This window comes from Tarenaya hassleriana, unplaced genomic scaffold (assembly GCF_000463585.1).
Source record: "Tarenaya hassleriana unplaced genomic scaffold, ASM46358v1 Cleome18, whole genome shotgun sequence".
Taxonomy (NCBI): domain Eukaryota; kingdom Viridiplantae; phylum Streptophyta; class Magnoliopsida; order Brassicales; family Cleomaceae; genus Tarenaya; species Tarenaya hassleriana.
The window spans coordinates 708,325-731,586 of record NW_010965216.1 but is presented as its reverse complement, the minus strand read 5'-3'; the positions used below and the strand labels follow the sequence as shown (position 1 = coordinate 731,586).

Below are 23,262 nucleotides of genomic sequence, written 5' to 3'. Positions count from 1 at the left end.
TTGTTTTGATTGAAGATAACCTGGTGTCATTTCTTCTACAAATCGGCGGAAGAAAGGTTCGGGTAAACACTGTCATATTTTCCAGGTATTGTTTCGAAGTCGATTCGATGTAATGTTTGTGTTGCTCATTTTTTCAAAAAATTATGAAATGTTTAGGTTTTGCAAGGATGTCAAGGGATGATTCAGATGATGTGATAAGAAACATACATTTGGGCGGATCAATAACGAAAGATGATGAAGGAGAGATAAAATATGTTGGTGGGTTTGTAGAAAAAATTGAGAGTGTGGTTAATGTTGATTATCTGAATTGGTTTATGTTTGAAAAGTTGGTGAAGAAAGAGAGATTGCCTCAAATAAAAGAGCTTTGGTTAAAAAGACCAAATGAGGAGATGGATTATTTGAGGCAAATATACAAAGATGTAGATTTTGGAATTATAGACATGATTAATATGGGGAAAAGAAGTGGAGAATTGGATGCATACATTGTGCATAAGGTGTATGACGGGCCTGTTCTAAGTGGACTATTGAGCAATACTGAACATGACAGTGATGATGATGGACACTGTGATGGGGAGAGATTAGACAATGATGAAGAGTTAGACAATGTTGAAGGATTAGGTGATGGAGACAGATTAGATTATGGTATTGGTGGATTAGATAAAGAGGTTGGTTGTGATACTAATCCACATAATGCAGAGTATGATGATGATGGATTAGGAGATGATGAAGGATTAGACAATGATGAAGGATTAGGCCATGATGAAGGATTAGGTGATGGTGTCAGTGGATTACATAATGCAGAATATGTCAGCGATGCAGAGTGTCGTGACAATGGAGATGAGTTTCCGAGTACCCAAAAAACGAGAGAAGAAAAATGGATGGAGTTCACGAGCCTATTCAATGACAAGAAACCACAAGATGTAGGATCAACAAGTTCGGGTAAACATAATCTTCATCTTGGTAAGTGTTTTAACACTGGTGAAGATTTTAAAGAAGAATTGTTTAAATATGCATTGGATAATAACTTCAATGTGAAGTACTTGAAGTGTGAAAGTAGAAGGTATTCAGTAGTCTGCACAGAGAAAGATTGTTCTTGGCGAATCTATTGTTCTCTGCACACTGCGCAAAACAAGTGGATGATCAAGATATTCAATGATAACCACAACCACCCGAAGAGGAGTCATGTTGGGTTGTTAACTTCAACACGTATAGCGCAACTTTTCGCTGAAGATCTCCGAAGAAATCCCTCTCTTTCAGCCGAAGAAATACAAGATCAGGTTATGAAGCGACATCAGGTGATAGTGTCACGCGTTCAGTGTTTCAAAGCTCGTAGAATTGCTTTAGGGACATTGGTTGAAGATCAAGGTGCTCAATTTGCTAAGTTGATGGATTATGAAGCAGAACTTCTGAGATCTAACCCAGAAACTACCACTGAAATTAGTACGGAGGAGGGATTATTTGATCGGTTTTATGTTTGCTTTGAGCCTATGCGTGAAACATGGAAGAAGTGTTGTTGTCCAATTATATGATTAGATGGTTGCTTCTTGAAGTGGGCATTAAAAGGTGAACTTCTTGCTGCCATTGGAAGGGATGCTGACAACCGAGTTTATCCAATTGCATGGGTTGTTGTTCGTATTGAGAATAAACATACCTGGGCTTGGTTCGTGAAAAAAATAAAGGTTGATTTGTGTCTAGGAGAAGGACAAAGCATCACAATACATTCAGACAAGCAAAAGGTACCCACTGATATATACTTGAATTTGAGTATTCAAAATGAAACAGTTATTCATATTTTAATGGCTGATTTGTTAGGGTTTGATATTGGCCATCCAAGACCAATTGCCTCATTGTGAACATCGTATGTGTGCGAGACATATATACGCTAATTGGAAGAAACAATTCAGAGAACCCGAGGAGAAGAAATACTTTTGGAAGGCTGCATATGTTTCCACCAAGGTAATATATACTTTAAGACGGTTTTTAATCTATTTTGATTGATTTTTTTTAGCTTGAAGGTGAATTTGAAGGTGAATTTGGTCAATATATGGAAGGATTGAAAAGTTTTAATCCAGCAGCATATGAGGCATTGATTGCTACTAATCCAAAACATTGGTCTCGAGCATTCTTCCAAGAATCAGCAAAATGTGGAGATATTAACAACAATTTGAATGAGAGCTTCAATAGTTCAATCAAAGAAGCCCGACTTCGACCAGTTTTAGACATGCTTGAGGATATTCAGAGACAAGCCATGGGACGGATCGCAAAAAGGCTGAAAGAAGCTACTAAATGTAAGACGGAATTCACCCCTCATGCAATGGAGAAACTAGAAAAAGCAAGGAAAAAAACTGCGTTATGCACGGTGATTCCAAGCGGCCATGGGAAATACGAGGTCATGAATCTGGGAACAAGTTATTCTGTCGATCTTGGTTTGAAGAACTGTGCTTGTCGAGAATGAGATGTAACAGGTATCTCATGCTGTCACGCGTTAGCTGTTATCAATCAAAAACAAGACAGCTTGTCTATGTAAGTTTGTTTTGGTTCACATTTCTAATGTTAAGCTACTTTATTTGTTTAGTCATGTGATGAATATTTTTCTATAGGTATGTCTCAGATTACTTTTCAAAGCAGAAATGGATCAAGACATATGAGCAGAACATTCTGCCCGTAAATGGACAAATTTTGTGGACGAAGACAGGAAAATCTCCTCCTGGTGTACCTGATGACAGACCAATGCCAGGTCGACCGAGAAAGTTTAATCGGACAAAGGATCCGCATGAGTCTCCGTCAAAGAGTGGTCGACTTTCACGCCATGGAAGAAAAATGACGTGTACTCGTTGTAAACAGGTCGGACATAATGCCAAGACATGTAAAAATGAACCATTTCAAATGGAAGGTCCAACACGTGGGAGAGGTCGTCCGAGAAAAGTAAAGGTACAAAAACTGCATTTTCTGGTTTTGCTTATGCGTTATTTGTTTCCTTGATTGGTTATGATGAATATTTTCTTACTAGTTGGGAGGGCAAACAAGTCGGCCAGCTTCTTCCAAGAAGAAGAAAACTACACAACCTGTTATATCGGAAAATGCTCAGACTAGTGGTAACTCAATAGCCGATGGTATACTTACAACCATTCTATTATTTTAGTTTCTAGTGTTATTAGACAACATAATGCATTTCAATTTCTGTTTGGCAGGGTCCTCCATTCCAACACAAGGGAGTCAGACAATACAATCGGCATTTCCTCATCATCAGAGAGCACATCTTCCTGAGTCAACCTCATCACTTCCAAACACGGTCTTCATTGCACCTTGAACGGGTTGAAAATTCCAGATTCCAAGACAAGAAAAACAGAAATGATTATGCACTACCTACAGTTGTACCGACTTTTTTGATAGAACTCAATGTATCCAAGATGTTGGCTATTCTATTGTCGAACTATGTATCCAGGATGCCAATTTTTTTTGGGATGTAATGTTATGCCGGGTTTTTTTTCATCCTGTACAAACATGTTATGTTAATATCGTAATATAATCTTCTTTGTGTAATGGTCAAAAACATAACATTCATAGTCTGATAACTATAATTAGGGTCAATAACATAACATTCATTATTCATTAACTACACCAATATTCGTTTACCATTTCTACATTTCTAAACATAGGATAATCCATAGTAATACCCAAAAAACATAGCTACACCGATTACAACTACACCAAATATAACTACAACATTGTTGTATTCAACCATCTTAACATTCATCTTTTCCATATTCTGATTCATCTTGTCCATCCTAACATTCATCTTCTCCATCATCTTCTCCATCTTAACATCCATCATCTTTTCCATCTTCACTTCATGTAACTCATCACGGAAACCATCCAACTCTTCAATTATCGCATCGTCAAGCCATTTGAAAAAATGAGAACCATTTCTCTGAAACATAAAACAACACAAACATAAGAAACCAATGTCATTTTCTGAAGAAAAAAAAATATGTACAAATTACATACCTCTTGCGAGTCACAAGAAAAGAAAATTCTTCCAGGATTTTTGTCTGTTCTCGATGTCTTTCTTGATATAGGTAGTCCGCATTCACACCGAAATTGTAAAATTCCATTGTTCCGTCGAGTTGGTCGAGCATTCGAAAGTGAAGACTCTGTTGCATAACTCATCTTCTATTTTCAACCTGCAACATAAACACGTACTGTATTTTTAGTAAAAAAATCGAAATCGAAGTCTCTGATGAATCTCTAACACATTTGTAACAATACCCATAAACTTAAATCTGCCAAAACCAGCCCACAGTAACCGAAATTTGACAAACCCTAAACCCTAACTCTAAAAATCTCAAGTGAAATTTTATTTTTCAGTCGCATAACAACAATACAGAACCCGAACAAGCCTGAAATCTTCGAAATCAAATATATTTCAAAGCCAATCCACAAACCCTAGAAACTCAAATGGAGTTTCTTACCTGTTACCTTTGCTTCACTTGATAAAAATAACGCATAAACCAAACGAGATAGAACAGATGCGAGATTTACTCGAAATCTGTTGAAAAATCTGGAGAGAAAGCCCCTACAAATGGAAACTCTTACCCTCTCTCTATCTCTCTCGCGTTCTTCTGCTATCACCCAAAATAAATACAATTTTGTATAAATTATAAGCTTGTTTTATCTGACGTGGCAAGTAAATCCTACGTGGATTAGGATCAGCAACTCCGTTTATGCCATATCACTAGTTCCGTTTCAGCCGTCACAACGTTCACGGCGCTGAAGTTTTTTATTTAATAAATTGTAAGTACAGGGTTTAACTAGTTACTAGGATATAGTACATGGTTTATCTGGTAAGGAAAAAAGTATAGGGTTTTTTCGTTGACCTGGGAAAAGTACAGGGTTTTTATGGCGATTTTCCCTTATTATTACGTTAGAGGAAGATGTTGTAGGCTTTAATCTGGTGCGGTGGAGAACATATATCTGAAAAACAATAGACGGCTGAAATTAGTCCAATCTGATCACAGGCTCAGAATGTTTCTTTGATCTTATTTAATGGGCCTGAACTCTGGACCTGAGCTGGACTGGACTAAACCTCTTTTGTCTAAACCCAGTTTTGGACAAAAATCTATTTTTTCTATTAAATAAAACATGGAATATTAAGTTTGACCTTCAAAGATTCTGATGTCTAAAAACATTATAGATTGGTTTGGACCGATTTTGTTATATGAATATCGAAAAAGAATCGAAATTTGATATTTTCACGTATATTCGTATATAAAAATAGATAATTCGAATTTTAGTTTGATATTAATTGTGTATGGTGTGAGAATAGTTTATTGGATTATAAATATATATATATATATATGAATTAGGATTTAGTATTATCCAATCTAATTCGATCTTGTTCGGTTTCGGTTCAAAATTAAATTATCGAGCCAAAACATTCAGTCCTTATTGCAATTAGACTATCCATATATGAAATTAAAGTGAGAAATCACATTCTATTTCTATTTTTATCACTTTTTGTGTGTGTGTGTGTGTGGTGATAACGTATATATTGACTAATATTAAAACATGTAATGTGCATTATTTTGGTATATATATATATATGTATAATTTTTGTACTTGGAAATTGCTTTGTTCATAAGCACCAACTAAGAGGTAAGAATCCATGTCATAAAGGTTCAAAAGCTGCAATAAAGAAAAGAAAAAAAAAAGTTTATGAAAAAGAGAGTTGGTTACAATTACACGTCACCATTGAAAAGATAAGTTGTACATTTCCTTTCTAAATTATTTATTAGACATTATAACTTTCTGAAATATGGATGGAATAATTCTTATATATTTGTTTATTTCATCAAAATAATTTATAACCTTGGTGTATACTTTTGTTCATGGTTATTTTATTTAGTGTCGGCATTTCAGTCACGATGAGCTATGAAATTACAAAGGGGAAAAACAAAACCGTAACCTTGTATCTTCAAAACTCTAAATATAACATTTAAAATAAATAAAAAAAACTTGTGATTTCTTTGGCAAAACCAAAACGGTAATAAGAAAGCAAAGGCGGGGGTATAATGGGAAATAACAAAAAATAAACAGGGGGAGAACTTTTCCTAATTGGAAAACCCTAACACCACACGCGTGAATGGGAATATAAAAAGTCGCTTACGCTTTACTCTCGGCCTCTTTGGGTTTTCTCTAATCATCAGTCTCTCTCTCTCTATCTCCCTTCGCGGCTTAGATCCGATTTTTGGGAGATTCAAGCTCTCAAGAAAACCCTAGCTTTTTGTCTCTCTAGCTTTCATCTCCATCAGTTCAGCTCCAGGTTCTTGACTCTTTTTTTTTTTCACTTTTTGATTGTGCGTAAGAATCGATTTCTTTTTGTGATTTGGCGGACGATGATTGATTGGATCTTCGGTTTTCGTGGTTTGACGTGGTCTCTCTTGATTGCTTTGGCTTCGGATGCTTGTGGGTTGGTTTCAAAGTTATGAATTTGAGTCGCTAGGTTGTTTGATTTCCAAGGATGTGTTGTAGATCCTGCTTGGTTACCCACTCTCGTGGATGGAATCGTATCGTATTTTCCCCATTAGATTTGGAAATTTCACCCATATGATGATGACGATAACCAATGTCTGATGTTACGCTCAATCGACATCGATTCTGCGTTTAATCATTCGTAGCTCTCTCGAGAACTCTCGATTTCGGTCGAAGTTTATGAATCAGGCTGATGCGTTTGGGATATAGTTCATTGATCGAGCTTTGGTAGAATGTGGAATTGGAAACTTTTAGGGTATCGGTGTTGTAGTTCTGGATTTGACGGTTTCTTCACTAATGTTCCCTTTCTCATGCCTTTTGTTTGATTGCATAATTTGGAGAGACTGGTTTTGAGTGGTGTCTATGCTGTTGGATAACCATTTCCCTTCGATATAATTCTCTCCAAACATCAGAGACAGATCTTAATGCTTGTTTTCCTCTTTGGATGGTCTACAAGTTTGGCTTTTCTGTTACATTCTTCGATTCCAAGAATTTGTTTTTTTTGCGAACATCATTACAGATTGCCTCTCTTTTCCCTGTTCTGTATCTGTTAATGTTGTTCTGTAATTGCAGTCATGGCAGGTTTGGCACCAGAGGGCTCACAGTTTGATGCTCGTCAGTTCGACCAGAAGTTGAATGATTTGTGAGTCTTCAAATCCAATTCTCTACTTTTTTGGGTGCATGCTCTGTTCGGTTTCTAATTGTATCATATGTGTGCAGGCTTGATGGTGGCGATGAATTCTTCACATCTTATGACGAGGTTTGTGAAAGCTTTGACGCCATGGGTTTGCAAGAGAATCTTCTCAGGGGTATCTACGCATATGGTAGGGTCGGCAGGACTCGGAGGATGAATTTTTTGTGCCTTAGCTTATTTTGCTCTATATCTCATATGTGTCCGCGATTGCTTCCCAGGTTTTGAGAAGCCCTCTGCAATTCAGCAAAGAGGAATTGTCCCTTTCTGCAAGGGCCTTGATGTGATCCAGCAGGCACAGTCTGGTACCGGGAAAACCGCAACCTTCTGCTCTGGCATTTTGCAGCAGCTTGACTACAGCCTTGTCCAATGCCAGGCTCTGGTTTTGGCTCCAACTAGGGAGCTTGCCCAGCAGATTGAGAAAGTCATGCGGGCTCTTGGAGATTACCTCGGTGTTAAGGTTCATGCCTGTGTTGGTGGAACCAGTGTTCGTGAGGACCAGCGTATTCTCCAGGCCGGGGTCCATGTCGTCGTTGGAACTCCTGGTCGTGTCTTTGACATGTTGCGTAGGCAATCCCTTCGTCCTGATTACATCAAGATGTTTGTCCTCGATGAGGCTGATGAGATGCTCTCCCGAGGTTTCAAGGACCAGGTTTGTTTTGTTTGCTTCGAAGCTCAATTCTTTCACATCATGTTTTATGTTTTACTCTTAACCTAAAAGAGACAATGTTTCCGGGTTTCACCGTTTCAGATATATGATATCTTCCAGCTCCTTCCACCCAAGATTCAGGTGGGTGTGTTCTCAGCCACAATGCCTCCAGAGGCTCTCGAGATCACAAGGAAGTTTATGAACAAACCCGTGAGGATCTTAGTGAAACGTGACGAGCTCACCCTTGAGGGTATCAAGCAGTTTTACGTCAATGTTGAGAAGGAAGAGTGGAAGCTCGAGACGTTATGTGATCTCTACGAGACTCTGGCCATTACCCAGAGTGTTATCTTTGTGAACACTCGGCGAAAGGTGGACTGGCTCACGGACAAGATGAGAAGCCGTGACCACACTGTCTCAGCCACTCATGGTGACATGGACCAGAACACTCGAGACATCATCATGCGGGAGTTCAGGTCGGGTTCTTCCCGTGTTCTGATCACGACCGATCTCTTGGCCCGTGGTATTGATGTCCAGCAAGTCTCTCTGGTCATAAACTTTGACCTCCCGACCCAGCCGGAGAATTACCTCCACCGTATCGGAAGAAGTGGGAGGTTCGGAAGAAAGGGTGTGGCCATCAATTTCGTGACCCGGGATGATGAGAGAATGCTCTTTGATATCCAGAAGTTCTACAATGTTGTCGTGGAGGAGCTTCCGTCGAATGTGGCCGACCTTCTGTAAGAGGGAGAGAGGGCTTGTTTCGCAAGGTAGGTGTGTCTGTGTCCATCGCCGGTGGAAGGTTTCTTGTTTCGCAAGGTACTGTTGGATTTTGACCTTTTACTACATCCCGGCGGTTTTTTCCATTTTCTTCTTCTTCTAAACCTTTAAAATTAATTTTTCTAGTGTTTTTGGTTTTGCTGAAAGTCTTTGAAGCCATTGTTGTTTCCTCCCCTTTCGGACGTATAATTATCTCTCTGACCAAATTTAATCATATGGAGATTATTTATTTAATCTCATTTGTGATATTTGCTTATACTCTCTCTCTCGTTTGTTGTATCCATCAATATGTTTAGTCATAAATATTTTCCTTTATATCACATTAATTGTGTGTATATATATATCTTAGGAAGGTTGAAACAGTCTTATCCGCATTATTTTCCGTACGGAAAATAATATATAACGATTAATCCGACCAATGGCATATTCCATGAGACCCACCGACTTTTCCTTATTTTTTTAATACGTAGATTATTTGGTTTTTTTAAAGTGATTATGGAGAAGATTAATGATTGATAATATCATTCAGTTTTTATTATTTTGTATAATTGTACCGATTTAGGATCTCTAAGTTACGGTTCGGACAGTCCACGTGCCCATGTAAGAAAGTTGGGACAACATCACATCCTTGCAAACCTACCACTCCAGCTTAGAAAATATTTGCCACAATTTATTATAACATATAGACTTTTCTTTTATGCCATTAAATAACGACGTCTAAGTTATTGAAAACTCTTTTGGGCTATTATTATATTATATGTTGAAAAAATTAGTATTCATGCTGCCTATTTTCTCGTTTATAATGTGAAATATTGATTCTATTTATTTTTTTCATATTTTAAATGAACCCCAAATAATTCAGATTTATCTTTTACAAAGGGACGCAATTGGTCGGTTGACCAACTCCACATGAAGAAGGATTTCCCCCAAAAAAAAAAAATCTTTATTTTGATTTTACTTTTCTCCCAACTTTTTTTTAAGACCATCCATCAAAAAAAAAAAAAAAAAACCAGAGACGGTCTTCTTCAGACCAAACGCATAGGAGCACGATGGAGAACTATTTGGGAGAAACCAAACCGTCAAACGCAGCGGCGGGAAACCGCTGCGACGCCGCCGTCGCTAGGAGTTACAGCGCAAGTTTCTGCGACCAGACACAAACGCAGACGCAGATGAAGAAAAGCAGGAGCGTTCGAAACGCGGCTCGAGCGGTCACGAGGAGCTGGAGCTTCAACGATCCAGAATTGCAGCGGAAAAGACGAGTCGCTGGCTATAAGGTTTACTCCGTCGAACACAAGATGAAACTCTCCTTTAAAAAAAGCTTCAAATGGTTCAAACATCTCATCGGTGTTTGATTAATCGCGTTTATCTTTCGCGTTCGCGTTTGCGTCTGCTGTCGGTTCCTGGGTCTGTCTTCTCTCTCATAATAAACTCATGAGTGAGTCATGAGTAATATAATTTTGTTCTCGTGAATAATAATAATAATAGTAATGAAAAGAAAGTTATGAAGAATATATTTTTTTTTTCAAAAATATATTTCCACTATCTGATCACACATCTTCGCATACAAACAACACAACATTTTTTCCCTATCCTAATGGTATAGAAGACTTGATTACAAAAAAAAAAAAAATATATGGTACCCTTTCTTTGTACACAAAAACCCTTTTTTCTTTCTTCTCTGTGAGTGGATGAATGAATGATTCCCGAGAAAGTTTCAGGAAAAGAAAACTTAGCTAGCAAGTAACTCAAGTCTCGGTAGAAGAAGCGCCGCTCAAAATCGACGGCCTCCTCTGAAGCCTCTCCCTCAGCTGGCGGATCTTGGCATCCACACGGGCCGTGAACCCAATCTTCGTCCTCTCCCTCGCCCTGGACCGCTCCCTGGTCCACATCCCTTCATCCCTCACATCGATCCCGCCATGCTTGATCTCTTGTATGATGTGATGGTCAAGAGGGTTTACCAGTCTCTGGTACGAGATGTGAGCTAGGTAGGGCAGGGCAGTGGCCGTCACCACGAGCAGGGACGCGACCCAGAAGATCGGGGCAGGGGCTAGGGTTTCGGCCAGCATGTGGAAGATGTTGGCCGAGAGTTTGGGCGGCAGCATCCCGAAAAGGACGAGGAAGACGTACCAGGCGACAATGCTTCCCCAGATCATGACGTGTTGGATCCACGTGAAATGACTCATAATTAGGGCGATCTGGACGTTCACTGCCCAGATGATGCAGGAGAACATGGTGGTTCCCATGGCGTTCATGTCGGCTGTCTGGCCCGTTGAACGGAATGACTGGAGGTGGAAGATCCCGATGTTGAGCCAGAAGATGACTATGGACGAGTAAAGTCCGTTCACCATCCACCCGAAGATTCTCCACCAGTCGAAGAACAGGTTTTTCGGGCCTTGCTGGTACAATGCAGGGAACTAGACAAAGGTCAAAGACAAGGGTTCAATTCGGTTTTCGATGTTAAGGTAAGGTAGATAAGGATGTGGACTGGGCCGGAGGAACACTGACCTGTAAGCAGACATCAGAAGAAACATCTTGCTCGAAAACTCCGAGGCTGATGACGGGGAGAGAGGTGAGGATGACGTTGAAGAGTAACAAGTAGGAGTCGTTGTATATGGATTGACCAGAAAATCCGGTATAAGCCTCGTAGTAGAAGAGGGTTAGGCCGAAAGTTATGTTTTTGTAGAAGAAATAGCAGATCTGTAAAACCAACACGAATGAGATTCATTCAATTGGTCAAATGCATCATATAGATACAGAATATATTACCATCTGTGCTATTCTTTTGTAGCACCAGTGGCCATGGACGACGAGCAGTCTCTCCATAAACCGAAACTGAGCTATGGAGAAGTCGCTAGCCATTACAGCCTGCCAAAAAAAAAGAGGGTTTTCTCAGAAACGATCACTGTAACTTCATATCTCAACGGTATTCGAGAATTTGTTTAGTCACCTGCATGCCTTCCACACCGCTGATACCTACACCAATATCGGCTTCTTGAATCATTCCCACATCATTTGCACCATCACCAATTGCTAAGGTCACCTTTCCTGTTCCTTCTTTCACTAGTCTCGTTACCTGGGAATACCAGCATTATCAATAAAATGAGCTTACACATCCATAAGATTGCGTTTTTTCAAGTGATTTAAGTTTTTCAGAACTAATCTTACGAGTGCTTTCTGCTTGGGAGAGACACGGCAGCAAATGACAGAAGCACAATCAACTGCGAGGGCGAGGAACTGAAACTTGATATCATCCTTCAGAGCATAAGCAAGAGTCTTCCCGTCAATGATCAAAGCAAAAGCTGCATGTGGATCCTTTTCTATCTTGATCATCTGTGCAGCATTTGTGATCTGCATCAAAATGCTCTCTTTTGCAACCTGACCACCACCAAATCAATAACAATGAACGGGTTTTTACATCAGTCGGAAAATTTCACTGAAATGGTGATACGGGTGTTACAGTATTTTGATCCAAAAACATACAGCCTCGGGGTCTTGGGATGATTCCTCTGAATTTGTCAGCACTATGGAGATCTGCTTCATACCCTGTCGGAGTAAGCTGCAGGCATATCTGCAATCGGGAAAACAGAGAAATTAGTTCACTTCATCAGAAATCAAGTTCTTGGTTCATGTTAACAGAAACATTTATAAAACAAACCCTATGTTTGTGGCTGTCTCCATCTTATCTCCTGTCAAAACCCATATCTTGAGACCAGCTTGGGCAAGTTTATCTATGCATTGAGGCACCTGAAAGTGAAGAAAGAACCGTAAGCTGGAGGGAATCTGTCAAAAGAGGCAGTGCAATAAACTAAGTAGCATACCCCTATCTGCAGTTTGTCTTCCACAGCAGTAGCCCCAACAAGGATCAGTTCCCTTTCCATCACTTCTGATATCTTTTCGAGAAGCGTATCTCTATCAGCTCCAACATAAGTGTTAGCTTTTAGGAAATCACTGTTCCATGCTGAATACTCTTCCTCTTCTAGCACTTTGTAAGCCAGTGCTAATGTGCGCAGACCCGCATCACCATACTCATTTAAGTGCTTTGTGGTAGCTCCTAGATAAGTCTTCCCTCTCTTGGCTAACCGATCGAAAATAATGCTGCAAAATTTTCAAGAAAAAGAATTGAATTTACAGCAGAATAAGTATATAACACCCATCATCATCATCATCATCATCATCATCATCATCATCATATGATTCCGACCTGTCTGCGCCTTTGCAGAGGAGAAGAATATGCCCTTTTTCATCACGAACAATTACAGACATTCTTTTTCTCTTGCTAGTAAAGTCCAAAAGATTCAGAATTTTGTATTCCCTGTAAAAGTATCGGACACATAGTTAGATATCTACTTCGAAACTCACCGTTGATTGGTCAAGTTACAGGCTTTCTCACCTTTCAACTGGCCGGACTGACAAAGGAGTTCGTTCACTGACAAAGACACCAGATTGAGTTCTCTTACTGAACTCGAAACCGAACTCTCTTGCAGCAACAAGAAAAGCGACTTCATCAGGAGACTCGGCTTCATAAGTCACCTTCCCTGTATCTTCATCCACCTCAGGGATTGCAGTGTGGCAAACTGCCAGTATACGGAAGAACATCAAAATATCATCTGGATTTGGTTCAAGTGACCAGTTTCCACCCATGAGACGGTTGTCCTCGAAACTGAACCCCTTAATGCCAGTCTGGATTCTATCCTTTTTGTCAGTAGCAGTAACTACGGTATCCAACTCAAACTCGGGTGAAGACTTCATGGTCATTGTCTCGTATCTACGCGCGTTGTTCTTAATCTTTTGAATACCAGATGCGTAATCATCACCACCATCATCACCATCTTGCTCCTCTAGATCCTTTTCCATTTGCTTTGCAGCAGCTACTTCCACTTCGCTGGCATGAGCACCATAAGAAATACCTGCAATGGAGCATTTCAGAAAGTCCATCTGATTACACGTCAAAGTTCCCGTCTTATCAGAGAGTATTGTGTCAACTTGTCCAAGCTCTTCATTGAGATTCGATGTCCGTGCTTGGGCCGGAGTCCCAGTGTCACTATCGTACATATTCAAGTCTTGGTTGATAAAAGTTGCTTGCAGGACCTTTACAACCTCAATGGATACATATAGAGAGATGGGAATCAAGTATCCATAAAGCAGGAGAGCAGTGATCAGGTGGACAACCCAAGCATGAATAGGGTTTTTTGGATTTGTTAAGCTCTCGGGTTTATCTGGTCTTAAGAACCACCAATTCACCATGTGAAGCTTCGTCATCAAAGCAAATGCAAGAGAGCTGATGAAAGAAACAAAGATAAGGAGCGCAAAGAGAGTGTATATGATTTTGTCCATCCTCTTTTCGATTCTGCTCCTCTTCGATGGCGATTTAGTAGCATTCTGCATTACTTTTGTATCATGACCAGTGAATATCGCCACCCCGTAAACGTAAGCAGTGTTCCTGAGCTTTGAATCTCTCAATAGAATCTGGCTAGGATCAAGTGGATGAACCTGGCCTTCATATTCGAGATTCCCGACATATGTATACAGGTTGGGGTTTGGATCTTCACATTTGATCGTTCCGGAGAAATTCTGAAAAGATTCGTCGAGCTCCAAAGGCAAGGTTGCATCCAGACATCTCTTCACTTTCAGATTGGTTTCTCCATCCAAGTTCATGGTCTCCACATAACAAATCCCGTCCTCGTAACTAGACGACAACAAGAGCAAATCAGCCGGGAAAAACTCATCCTTCTCTACCCTTACTACATCCCCGACACGGATCTTCTTCCACTTCCGACGGCCAAAATCGCCACCACCTTTGTGAACATTGATTTTTCTAGAGTTCACTTCCACATCTTGCATAAACCTGCGCCAATCCTCTAATCCTTCCTTACCCATGCTAAGCCCGACAACGAATACCAACGGAGCGATCATGCTCCATTTGTTGAAAGGGGAGAGAGGGAAGACGGAGAGAACGGCAGCTACGAGGAAGTAGAAATTTGCAACACGGTGAAATTGCTCGTATAAGCTCTTGGGCAAGAAGGAGAGAATGGTATATCTTGTGGTGGAGACATAGTTTGAGCGGTACCTAAAGGGTTTAGCCATGTGAATTTGTGGTCGGTTGCAATAGACGATTCTTGAGAAACCGGGTCCATTGATGGGATGTGGCCTTTGATCTTCGAGGGTCTTCGGCGTCAGGCATCTAAAGGTGTAGAATTTGCTTTTTCTGATCCTCGACCTTATCTTGTGCCTACTCATCTTCCTCGAGGATTCACTTCAATGGCGATACTGCAATTTCTGGTTAACAGAGTTGAAGATTTCGAGGAGATCTCGACGTTCACAGGTCAACTCTCTACTGTCAAATCCAAACAATTCAAGAGAAATACATTAGCTAAGTTACACGAATTTCTTACACTTCAAACTACGAAGATGAACAGACTCAGGTACGAGACTGAGATTCTTTCCTCGAATCCCAAAATCGGAATTGGACAAACCTATAAGATCGCAAAGGAATAGAATCTTCGAAAGAAACACCCAAAACTTGCGACCCAAGACAACGGAAATCCCTTGAACATTACGTAATCCCACGAATTTCAAATGAAAACGGCGAAATGTCGAAGAGGGTTTACCTTGGAATCGGGAGGCTCAAACATGATCGGGAGAAAATCCGTCTGGGCAAAGCGCCGATTCCGACGAGGGAAAGAAACAGAACCAGAGAAAGAGCTCGCGCCTTTGGGAGATCAAACCAGAAGAAATGAGAGGAGACGGAGGAGGGTTCTTCTCGCTTCCCGCTCTTTCTCTCTCTGAGGAAGAAGAACAAAAGACGAAAGAGAGAGACTCTCTCTCTCTCTCTCTCTGGCGGCGACTGCAACTCAAAAAAAACAAAAAAAAAAAAAAAAAAAAAAAAAAAACCAATGCAGCAATATCTGTTGCCTTTCGTTTCTCTCTACTATTATTCATCTCCCCATTTTTGTACAAAATATAAATTCGTGACTTTGATTTAATTTTTTTTTGTTTAATTGGTAAAAAATAAAATAAAATATTAATAAGTTCCTTGATTAGTTGTTTCCAGATTCGCCTGCAAGCTCATTTTCCATTAATTTTTTTTACCATATAATTGTTCTTAAAATTACAAAGCACATCAATGTTTTGATTTCTGTGCATATAATTAGGTTCTTTTAACCATATATATATATATATATTTCATGATTTCATTCAGAGAAATGGATTTCTGCGTTCATCATCACTATATATATAACAAATATACATACCGATATTATTTTCCGTGCAGCAAGGTACACTCTCTCGGCCGGTACGGTCAAATCTACCGGTTTGGAAATTCCGGATCCGGTTAAGAATATGATTCGAGGGCATATAAGAATAATTAAATCGAAAAAATGAAAGTATTTCTATCGGTTTACCAAATAAAAAATATTTCTATCGGTTCAATGGAGAAAAGAACATTCGCAAGCCTAAACGAATTGTGGAGATCAGTATGTATGAAGACAGAGAAAAATTAATCAGTTACAAGAAGGCTCATTGATAACTTCAAAACACTACAAGCAAAGGCATATATATATATAGGGCTAGAATAATTTATAAACGGGCAAAATATAAACAATAATAAAAATATATCGTTAATTTATATAAAAGTAAATTTAATTTACTATGAGAGCATTTAACAATTTTATCTAAAATTTTATAAAATTTACGAAAGAAATTAAAAATTTTAATTAATCAAATGTGTTATGGGTCATCCACCTTTTTACGTAGATCCACCTTTGTATATAGGGAGAATCGACGTAAACCATATCACAATTAAATCATGTATTTTTTTTTTTCTAAATGAATAAACCCTAAACTAATTTTAATTGGTCTATAATATAATACCAATTTTTCAAATTATTAGTATATATATACTTTCGTAACAAAGCGACGTCGTTTATAAAAAATGACGGCAAAACTGACGTGGCATGGCATTAATAGTGATGTAAAACGGGCTGGTTCGGACCAGACCGGACCGGTTAGTCAGTTCATTTTTTGTTTAGTCCATTCAACCTGTTTTCTTTACGAGATAGAAAAACTCTGATCCAAACCAAATTATCCGAGCTATGATCAACTCGCGAGCCAGTTTATATTTATCTAATTATCTGAAAAATCTTTAAAAATTATATAAAAAATAATAATTTGAAATCTACATAACAATAATTTGAAGCCATTCAAAATAATATAAAATATTTAACATAAAAATTGTATCCAAATCAAGAAAAATTAACAAAAAATCTGATATCACATTACCAAACCAACATAAAAAAAAATCATACACCAACCAACAACAAAATAAAACAAAAAACATACACCACTGCCAACATTTCATGAATTCATCATGAGTTTCACCTTAATCTTCACCTTTATTTCCACTTGCTTTTTCAATTTTTATAATAAAAAAATATTTTTTGTACCAGTTCGTGAGATAGTTCGCGAACCGACTCGGTTGGGTTTTGGCTCGTAGCGAATCGGCTCGTTAAGTCTATTTTTATTTGGTTTTCTATTTTTCGAACTCGGCTCGCCAAAAAACGAGCCAACCATAAATTGGTTCGCGAGTGTGGCTCATTTTGACATCACTACATTGAAGGACTTGCCAAGTAATGCATATATAGTAATTAACGGAACGAAAATTGTTGGGACGGTTTTTTAGCTAGTCACCTTTGAAGCTGGACACAAAATGATATATATATATATATATATGAAACTTCGTCATCATCATCATATATATATATATATGTAGCATTTAAGGAATAACCCACGTTTTACACCCAGCAGGATCTCCACCGACCGCATGTTAATTTGTCTAAATATTTCAGGAGTTCCCTTGGTCTACACACCAATCTAATCATGTCTACGGATTGATTCAATTATAACAATGTTGGCATTCACTTCCTTTGGTGATTAAGATTGAATAATTGAATATTATTCCTTGTGATTAACGCGGTGTTTATTTATTCTCCCATTTGCCTAAACACAAAGCCCGGAGGGTTTTAAAGCTTTTCCTACCCGAACACGAATGTGAAAAAGGAAAAAAAATGATCCATTATATAACAAATTCGATTATAACCCACACCCCTCAAAATCACACACACATATATATATATATATATATATATATATATATGCTCTGGCCTATATATAGACGAGACCAGACATGAAAACTTAGTTGATATGAGGGAGCGAACAATCCGAATTAGGACAGCCAAGGCTAAACTCACTACCTGTAAGAATAAAGTGATCATCGATTTTAACAGGAGACTTAAACCATCTAATCCAAATCCATTCTAAAGGACTTCCCAATGTATTACCATACGAAAATCTACATCGCATACATATATATATATATGTATGTACACCCTTTTTTATATTTACTGAACATGGATCACTTTAGCAGCCAAGTCATGAGCAAGGTCAGAATCCTCTAACAAGCTTATATTCAAATAGTCTTCTATAGAGGAACCGATCTTGTACTAAATACAAATTCAAGTGCGATCATTAGGGTTTCGGGTTTCTCTGAGACGATTGGACCGAAAGCAGATAAAGAAAATCATGGGCAAGCATCATCGCTAAAGAAGAATTTCCTGTTGCAACTGTTATAGGGTTTCGAGGTTTCGATGAACGGAGGAGATGAAGAGACACAAAACCCTAAATCCGCCATAAAAGACCAACTCCTCCTTTATGGGTCACGAGATTCGTTTGGAAATTCTTTGTGGGAGACTTTTTTTTCATATGATTTCTGAACATTTTTCCGTTTTTTTTGTTAAAAACAATTTTCCCTTATTTTTTGAAATTTAATTATCCTCACTCTTTTTTTTTTCTTCGCTTGAATTTTTTTTTCTACTCTAATTCTTCTTTTACTATATGCGAGAATAAAATAATCTTGAATTTTGAATGATAGATTTGTTTTATTTGTAAAGAAAAGTTAAAAATATAAATTATGCGACGGGATAAAATACTCTAATTAACCATTAATTAGTTTATATATAGTCCTACCCAAAACACAAAAAAATTCATTTTGAACTTCTTTTTCGATAATTGAAAATAGAATTGATAGGATGTGTGACATTCGAATTGGACTATATTATTGCGTATCTGCAAATACGGAAAGTGGTTGTTGTAACATATTCAATTTCTTTATTTCTTTCCTAGGTTAAACGTCTCTGAGTTGTATAAATCTCTAAATGGTGTCTTCAATGGGGGCAAGCCGTTCTATTTTGTTCTCTGTTTCGAATCCCTTCTACTGATATTTGTCATGGTATCAGAGCCCGTACACATCAAAATACCGATGTGACGTATCTCCTTCAATGTCCGTCGAACCAACCCCAAACCCTGACTCGAACCCCGACTCGAACACGACCCCAAACGCAGCCCCGACGATGACTATCGTGGCTCCACGTTGTACGATTTCTCCGTACGATTTTACTTCAAGCGACAACCCTGGATTGATTCTCTCACAACCCTTGCTGCGTGGAGAAAATTACGATGAATGGGCAATCAATATACGACAAGCCTTCAAATCTCGGAAGAAATTTGGCTTTGTTGACGGAACGATTCCTCAACCCGCGAACTCTTCCGACTTTGAGGATTGGGACACCAACAATGCCCTCATTGTCTCGTGGATCAAGAACACCCTCGAACCGAATATCAGATCCGACGTCGTGCATCCTGAATTTGCAACCGATTTGTGGGATTATCTAAAGCGTCGGTTTGGAAAGACAACCACACCTCACCTTCTCAAACTCCGAATTGATCTGGAAAATTGCAAGCAAAGCAGAATGACGGTTGAATGATTTTGGTAAGTTAACCAAAATCTGGGATGATTTAGCAAATTTAAGAACATTGAAAGTTTGCAAATGCGGACGATGCACCAATGGAATTTTTGCCGATCTTGAAAAAGAGAGGAACGAAGATCGCCTGTTTGAGTTTCTTCTCGGACTTGATGAAACTCGATACATCACAATTCGTTCCAATCTTTTGTCAAGACAGCCTCTCCCGAGTCTTGAAGAAGCGTACAATTTGGTGATGCAGGACGAAGACACACAACATATGTCGAAATTGGCTAATGGCAAACCCGAAGTCTCAGCATTCTCAGTCAAAACTGAACACAAGTTTCCTCCGAAACCTGTTCCGAAGGATCCTGCTGTGTTGTGTTCGAACGGTGGCCGAACCGGACATGTTGCTGAAAGCTGTTTCAAGCTTATTGGATTTCCGGAATGGTGGGGAGACAGACCCCGAAATAGAGCCGGTCTGGCAGAGGAACCGCAACACCGACAGTTCCGGTAGACAGAAACAGAAACACCACTGCTCGGGCAAACTCCGCTCTGGTTTCCAGCAACTCTGCTAGGGGTAGGCAAAAATACCCGAAAATCGAGTACTCGTCTCAACCCGAAGGTCAGGTATCAGAAATCGGATACCCGTTTTATAACGAGATAAAGATCGGGTTTAAAAAATGTGAAAACCCGAAATTCGGGTTCGGGTTCGGGTTATCATTTTAAATTCGGATAATTATCCGCGGGTACCCGAATTATAAAGAATTAGCTATATACCCTTATACTATTAGGAAATTACAAAAATACCTAGATCAAAATATTTTACTCCTTTTTCTCTTTCTTCCGCCAACTTCACTCTTTCTTTTTCCTGCAACTTTCTCCCTCCTCCGTTTCTCTGTAAAATCACTCCTTTCATCTTCTTCGTTTTTTTTATTCTCATTTTGTCAGCATCTTGCCTCTTGTAAGTATTTTTATTTATTTGTTTGATTATTGCTTTGATTTTGTCTTCTGCATTTGTTTTTATATTTTTTTTACTCTCTCTCTCGTACATTTTATTTATTTGTTCGATTATTGCTTCGATTTTGTTTTCTGCATCTATTTTTATATTTTTTTATTCTCTCTTGCACACGTCTCTCTTCTTCTTCTTCTTCTTCTATGTTTCTATTTCTATTTATTTCTTGTTTTATTCATTTGTAACATAATATATGTTAGATATATTGAAATTCTTTGTAATATAAGTAGAAAGTCTACAAACTATTATTAAATCGTATAATATGGTAAATCCCTATTTTTTTGTTTCGTTCTTTTTTTATGTTAATGTTTTTTTTTAAAATCTTTTTTATGGATTGCATATGTCTTCTTCTATAGCTGAAAATTTGGAGGCACCAGAAGTTCTATCTCAAGCAAATAAACCAATTGCTTCGGTATCAGTGGATTGTGCACGAAATGAAGATGTGTATAATGATAAAAAGGTATCATTACCCCCTAAAATCTAAGTCTGAGGCCTGGAATCATTTAAAAAAAACTAATGAAGGGAAAAAAGCTATATGCAACCATTGTGGTGTTCAAATTAGTTGCATGACGACTACGGGTACATCAACGAGTGCTATGTTGAAACACTTGAGGGTTTGCAAGAAATTGATTTGTGAAGAGGATAGTTGTGACGTACAAAATTCCAAAAGGCTGAAACAGACGACTTTGTTTCATCAACCGAGAAGTGATTATTCTAGAGGGGTTTCTTCATTTACGACATTTAATCAAGAAGAATGTCGTAAAGCTCTAGTCAAATTTATCATAATGGATGGACAACCTTTTAAATTGATTGAAGAACAGGGATTCCGACTTTTGGTGAATGTGTTTCAACCTCGGTTTGTTATGCCGTCGAGAAGGACAGTAACTAGAGATTGCATAGCTTGTTTTTAGAAGAGAAGAATGTGTTGCGGGATTTTTTCAAGAAACACAAAGGAAGTGTTTCTCTCACAACGGATACTTGGACATCCGTTCACAACATCAACTACATGTGTTTAACGGTGCACTTTGTTGACAGTGAATGGAATTTGCATAAGAAGATTATCAATTTTTGCCAAATATCTAGTCATGCAGGAGAAGCAATTGGCAAGATGGTAGAAAAATGTTTGAATCATTGGAAGATTCAAAAAGTTTTTTCTATCACAGTTGATAATGCAAGTGCTAATGATGCATCATTGCAATACTTGAAAAAGAGGCTTAAGACATGGGGAACAAGTATTTTAGATGGTGAGTTTTTGCATATGAGGTGTGGGGCTCATATTTTGGATTTGGTTGTGAAAGATGGTTTGAAGGACTTGCATGATTCTATTTGTCGTATTCGTTTGGGAGCTCGTTATGTGAGATCTTCACCGAAGAGGGCTGATAAATTTAAGGAATGTTTGGAACAATCAAACCTTAGTACAAAAGCTAAAGTTTGTTTGGATGTAGAAACTCGGTGGAATTCTACATATTTGATGTTGGAACCAACATTAAAACTTAAGAAGGCTTTTGATCAGCTTGAGTCGGAAGATGAAACGTATGTCAAAGAACTTTCAAAGAATGGATATGGTCTGCCAAGGGAAAATGATTGGATTTATGCTCAATCTTTTCTACCTATTTTGAAGTATTTCTATGATGCAACTTTAAAAATCTCGGGATCCCGATATGTTACCGGAAGCGAGTATATGAAGGAGATATTTAGTTTAGGATATCGGATTAAACAATTGCTTAAGTCTAGTGATGAAAGTAAGAGGTCCATGGCTAAGAAGATGAGGGCGAAGTTTGATAAGTATTGGCACTCGGATAGCGTGAACATGGTTATTTTTGTGGCACACATTCTTGATCTTCGATATAAGTTGAAATATGTTATTTGGATGATTCGTGAAAGTTATGATGATAGTGATAAAGCTGGGGAGGTGATTGGAAAGCTTGATTCAGCATTGGACATATTGTTTAAGCATTATGAATGTCTTCATTCTAAGTGTGGACAACCATCTAGTATTCAAGTTGAACCAAATGTTCATTTAGATGGCGGGGATGATGAGACGATTAGTGATGAGTTTATAGACTCACAATTTGAGGACTATGCAAAAGATAGTGAAGATGTAGCAGTGAAGAATGAGTTGGAAAAATATTTATCGGATGAACGTGAAAAATCAATAGATAATTTTGATATTTTAGCTTGGTGGAAAGTATCCGGTGCCAAATATCCTATTCTTTCTCACATGGCAAAAGATGTTTTGGCTATACCGGTATCAACTGTTGCGTCGGAATCTGCTTTTAGTACAGGTGGTCGTGTTATTGATCCATTTCGTAGTTCTCTTACACCACAACTAGTTGTAGCTTTGATTTGTACTCAAGATTGGCTCCGATCAGATTATGGACCGACAACACTAGAAGAATCGTTGGAAGAGCTTACAAATTTTGAAGAAGGTATGTTGTGATAAAAAGATATATGTATGTGTATGTAAATATAATAGTTATATATATATATATATGTGTGTGTATGTGAACATTTCAATTAATACATTGTTTATTTTTGTAGATTTTCCGGTGTCTAAAGTTAGTGGAAGTTCTACGGTGACAGAAAAAGGATATGAATCAGAGTGAAATGGTAAACGAATAATAGACACTAATAATATGTATGATAGATGATGAATTATAAATTTACTGAATTATGTTTTTGTGGCTGTGAATGTTGTAGATGAAGATATTCATGGATGAGGTTGAAGGATATTTTTTGGATGAGATTGAAGGATGTTTATCAGACATTCACCTTTGGATGATGTAACAATTCTTATTTTTGCTTTGGT

General features: G+C 38.3%; 4 protein-coding genes across 4 annotated transcripts; 2 read left to right on the top strand and 2 right to left on the bottom strand.

Moving 5' to 3' along the window:
- Positions 1–3,649: 3,649 nt before the first annotated feature.
- LOC104810579 (uncharacterized protein At4g04775-like) lies at positions 3,650–4,182 on the bottom strand. The gene is made up of 2 exons (XM_010536927.1): positions 4,009–4,182; positions 3,650–3,931 (listed from the first exon to the last, which is right to left on the bottom strand). The coding sequence occupies exons 1-2, from the start codon at positions 4,168–4,170 to the stop codon at positions 3,650–3,652; spliced, it is 444 nt and encodes a 147-aa protein (XP_010535229.1). The 5' UTR covers positions 4,171–4,182.
- A 1,995-nt stretch (positions 4,183–6,177) lies between these two features.
- On the top strand, positions 6,178–8,901 carry LOC104810359 (eukaryotic initiation factor 4A-1). Its single transcript, XM_010536619.2, has 5 exons — positions 6,178–6,322; positions 7,105–7,174; positions 7,252–7,355; positions 7,444–7,874; positions 7,974–8,901. Exons 2-5 carry the CDS (start codon positions 7,107–7,109, stop codon positions 8,607–8,609), a joined length of 1,239 nt encoding a protein of 412 aa, XP_010534921.1. The 5' UTR covers positions 6,178–6,322; positions 7,105–7,106; the 3' UTR covers positions 8,610–8,901.
- Positions 8,902–9,593: 692 nt separating this feature from the next.
- Positions 9,594–10,156, top strand: LOC104810357. Its single transcript, XM_010536617.2, has one exon. It carries the CDS (start codon positions 9,695–9,697, stop codon positions 9,995–9,997), a length of 303 nt encoding a protein of 100 aa, XP_010534919.1. The 5' UTR covers positions 9,594–9,694; the 3' UTR covers positions 9,998–10,156.
- An 88-nt stretch (positions 10,157–10,244) lies between these two features.
- LOC104810358 (phospholipid-transporting ATPase 6) lies at positions 10,245–15,410 on the bottom strand. Its single transcript, XM_010536618.2, has 11 exons — positions 15,254–15,410; positions 13,036–14,979; positions 12,847–12,957; positions 12,464–12,740; positions 12,301–12,389; positions 12,126–12,213; positions 11,811–12,020; positions 11,593–11,718; positions 11,412–11,510; positions 11,151–11,342; positions 10,245–11,059 (listed from the first exon to the last, which is right to left on the bottom strand). Exons 2-11 carry the CDS (start codon positions 14,880–14,882, stop codon positions 10,391–10,393), a joined length of 3,708 nt encoding a protein of 1,235 aa, XP_010534920.1. The 5' UTR covers positions 14,883–14,979; positions 15,254–15,410; the 3' UTR covers positions 10,245–10,390.
- Positions 15,411–23,262: the final 7,852 nt, after the last annotated feature.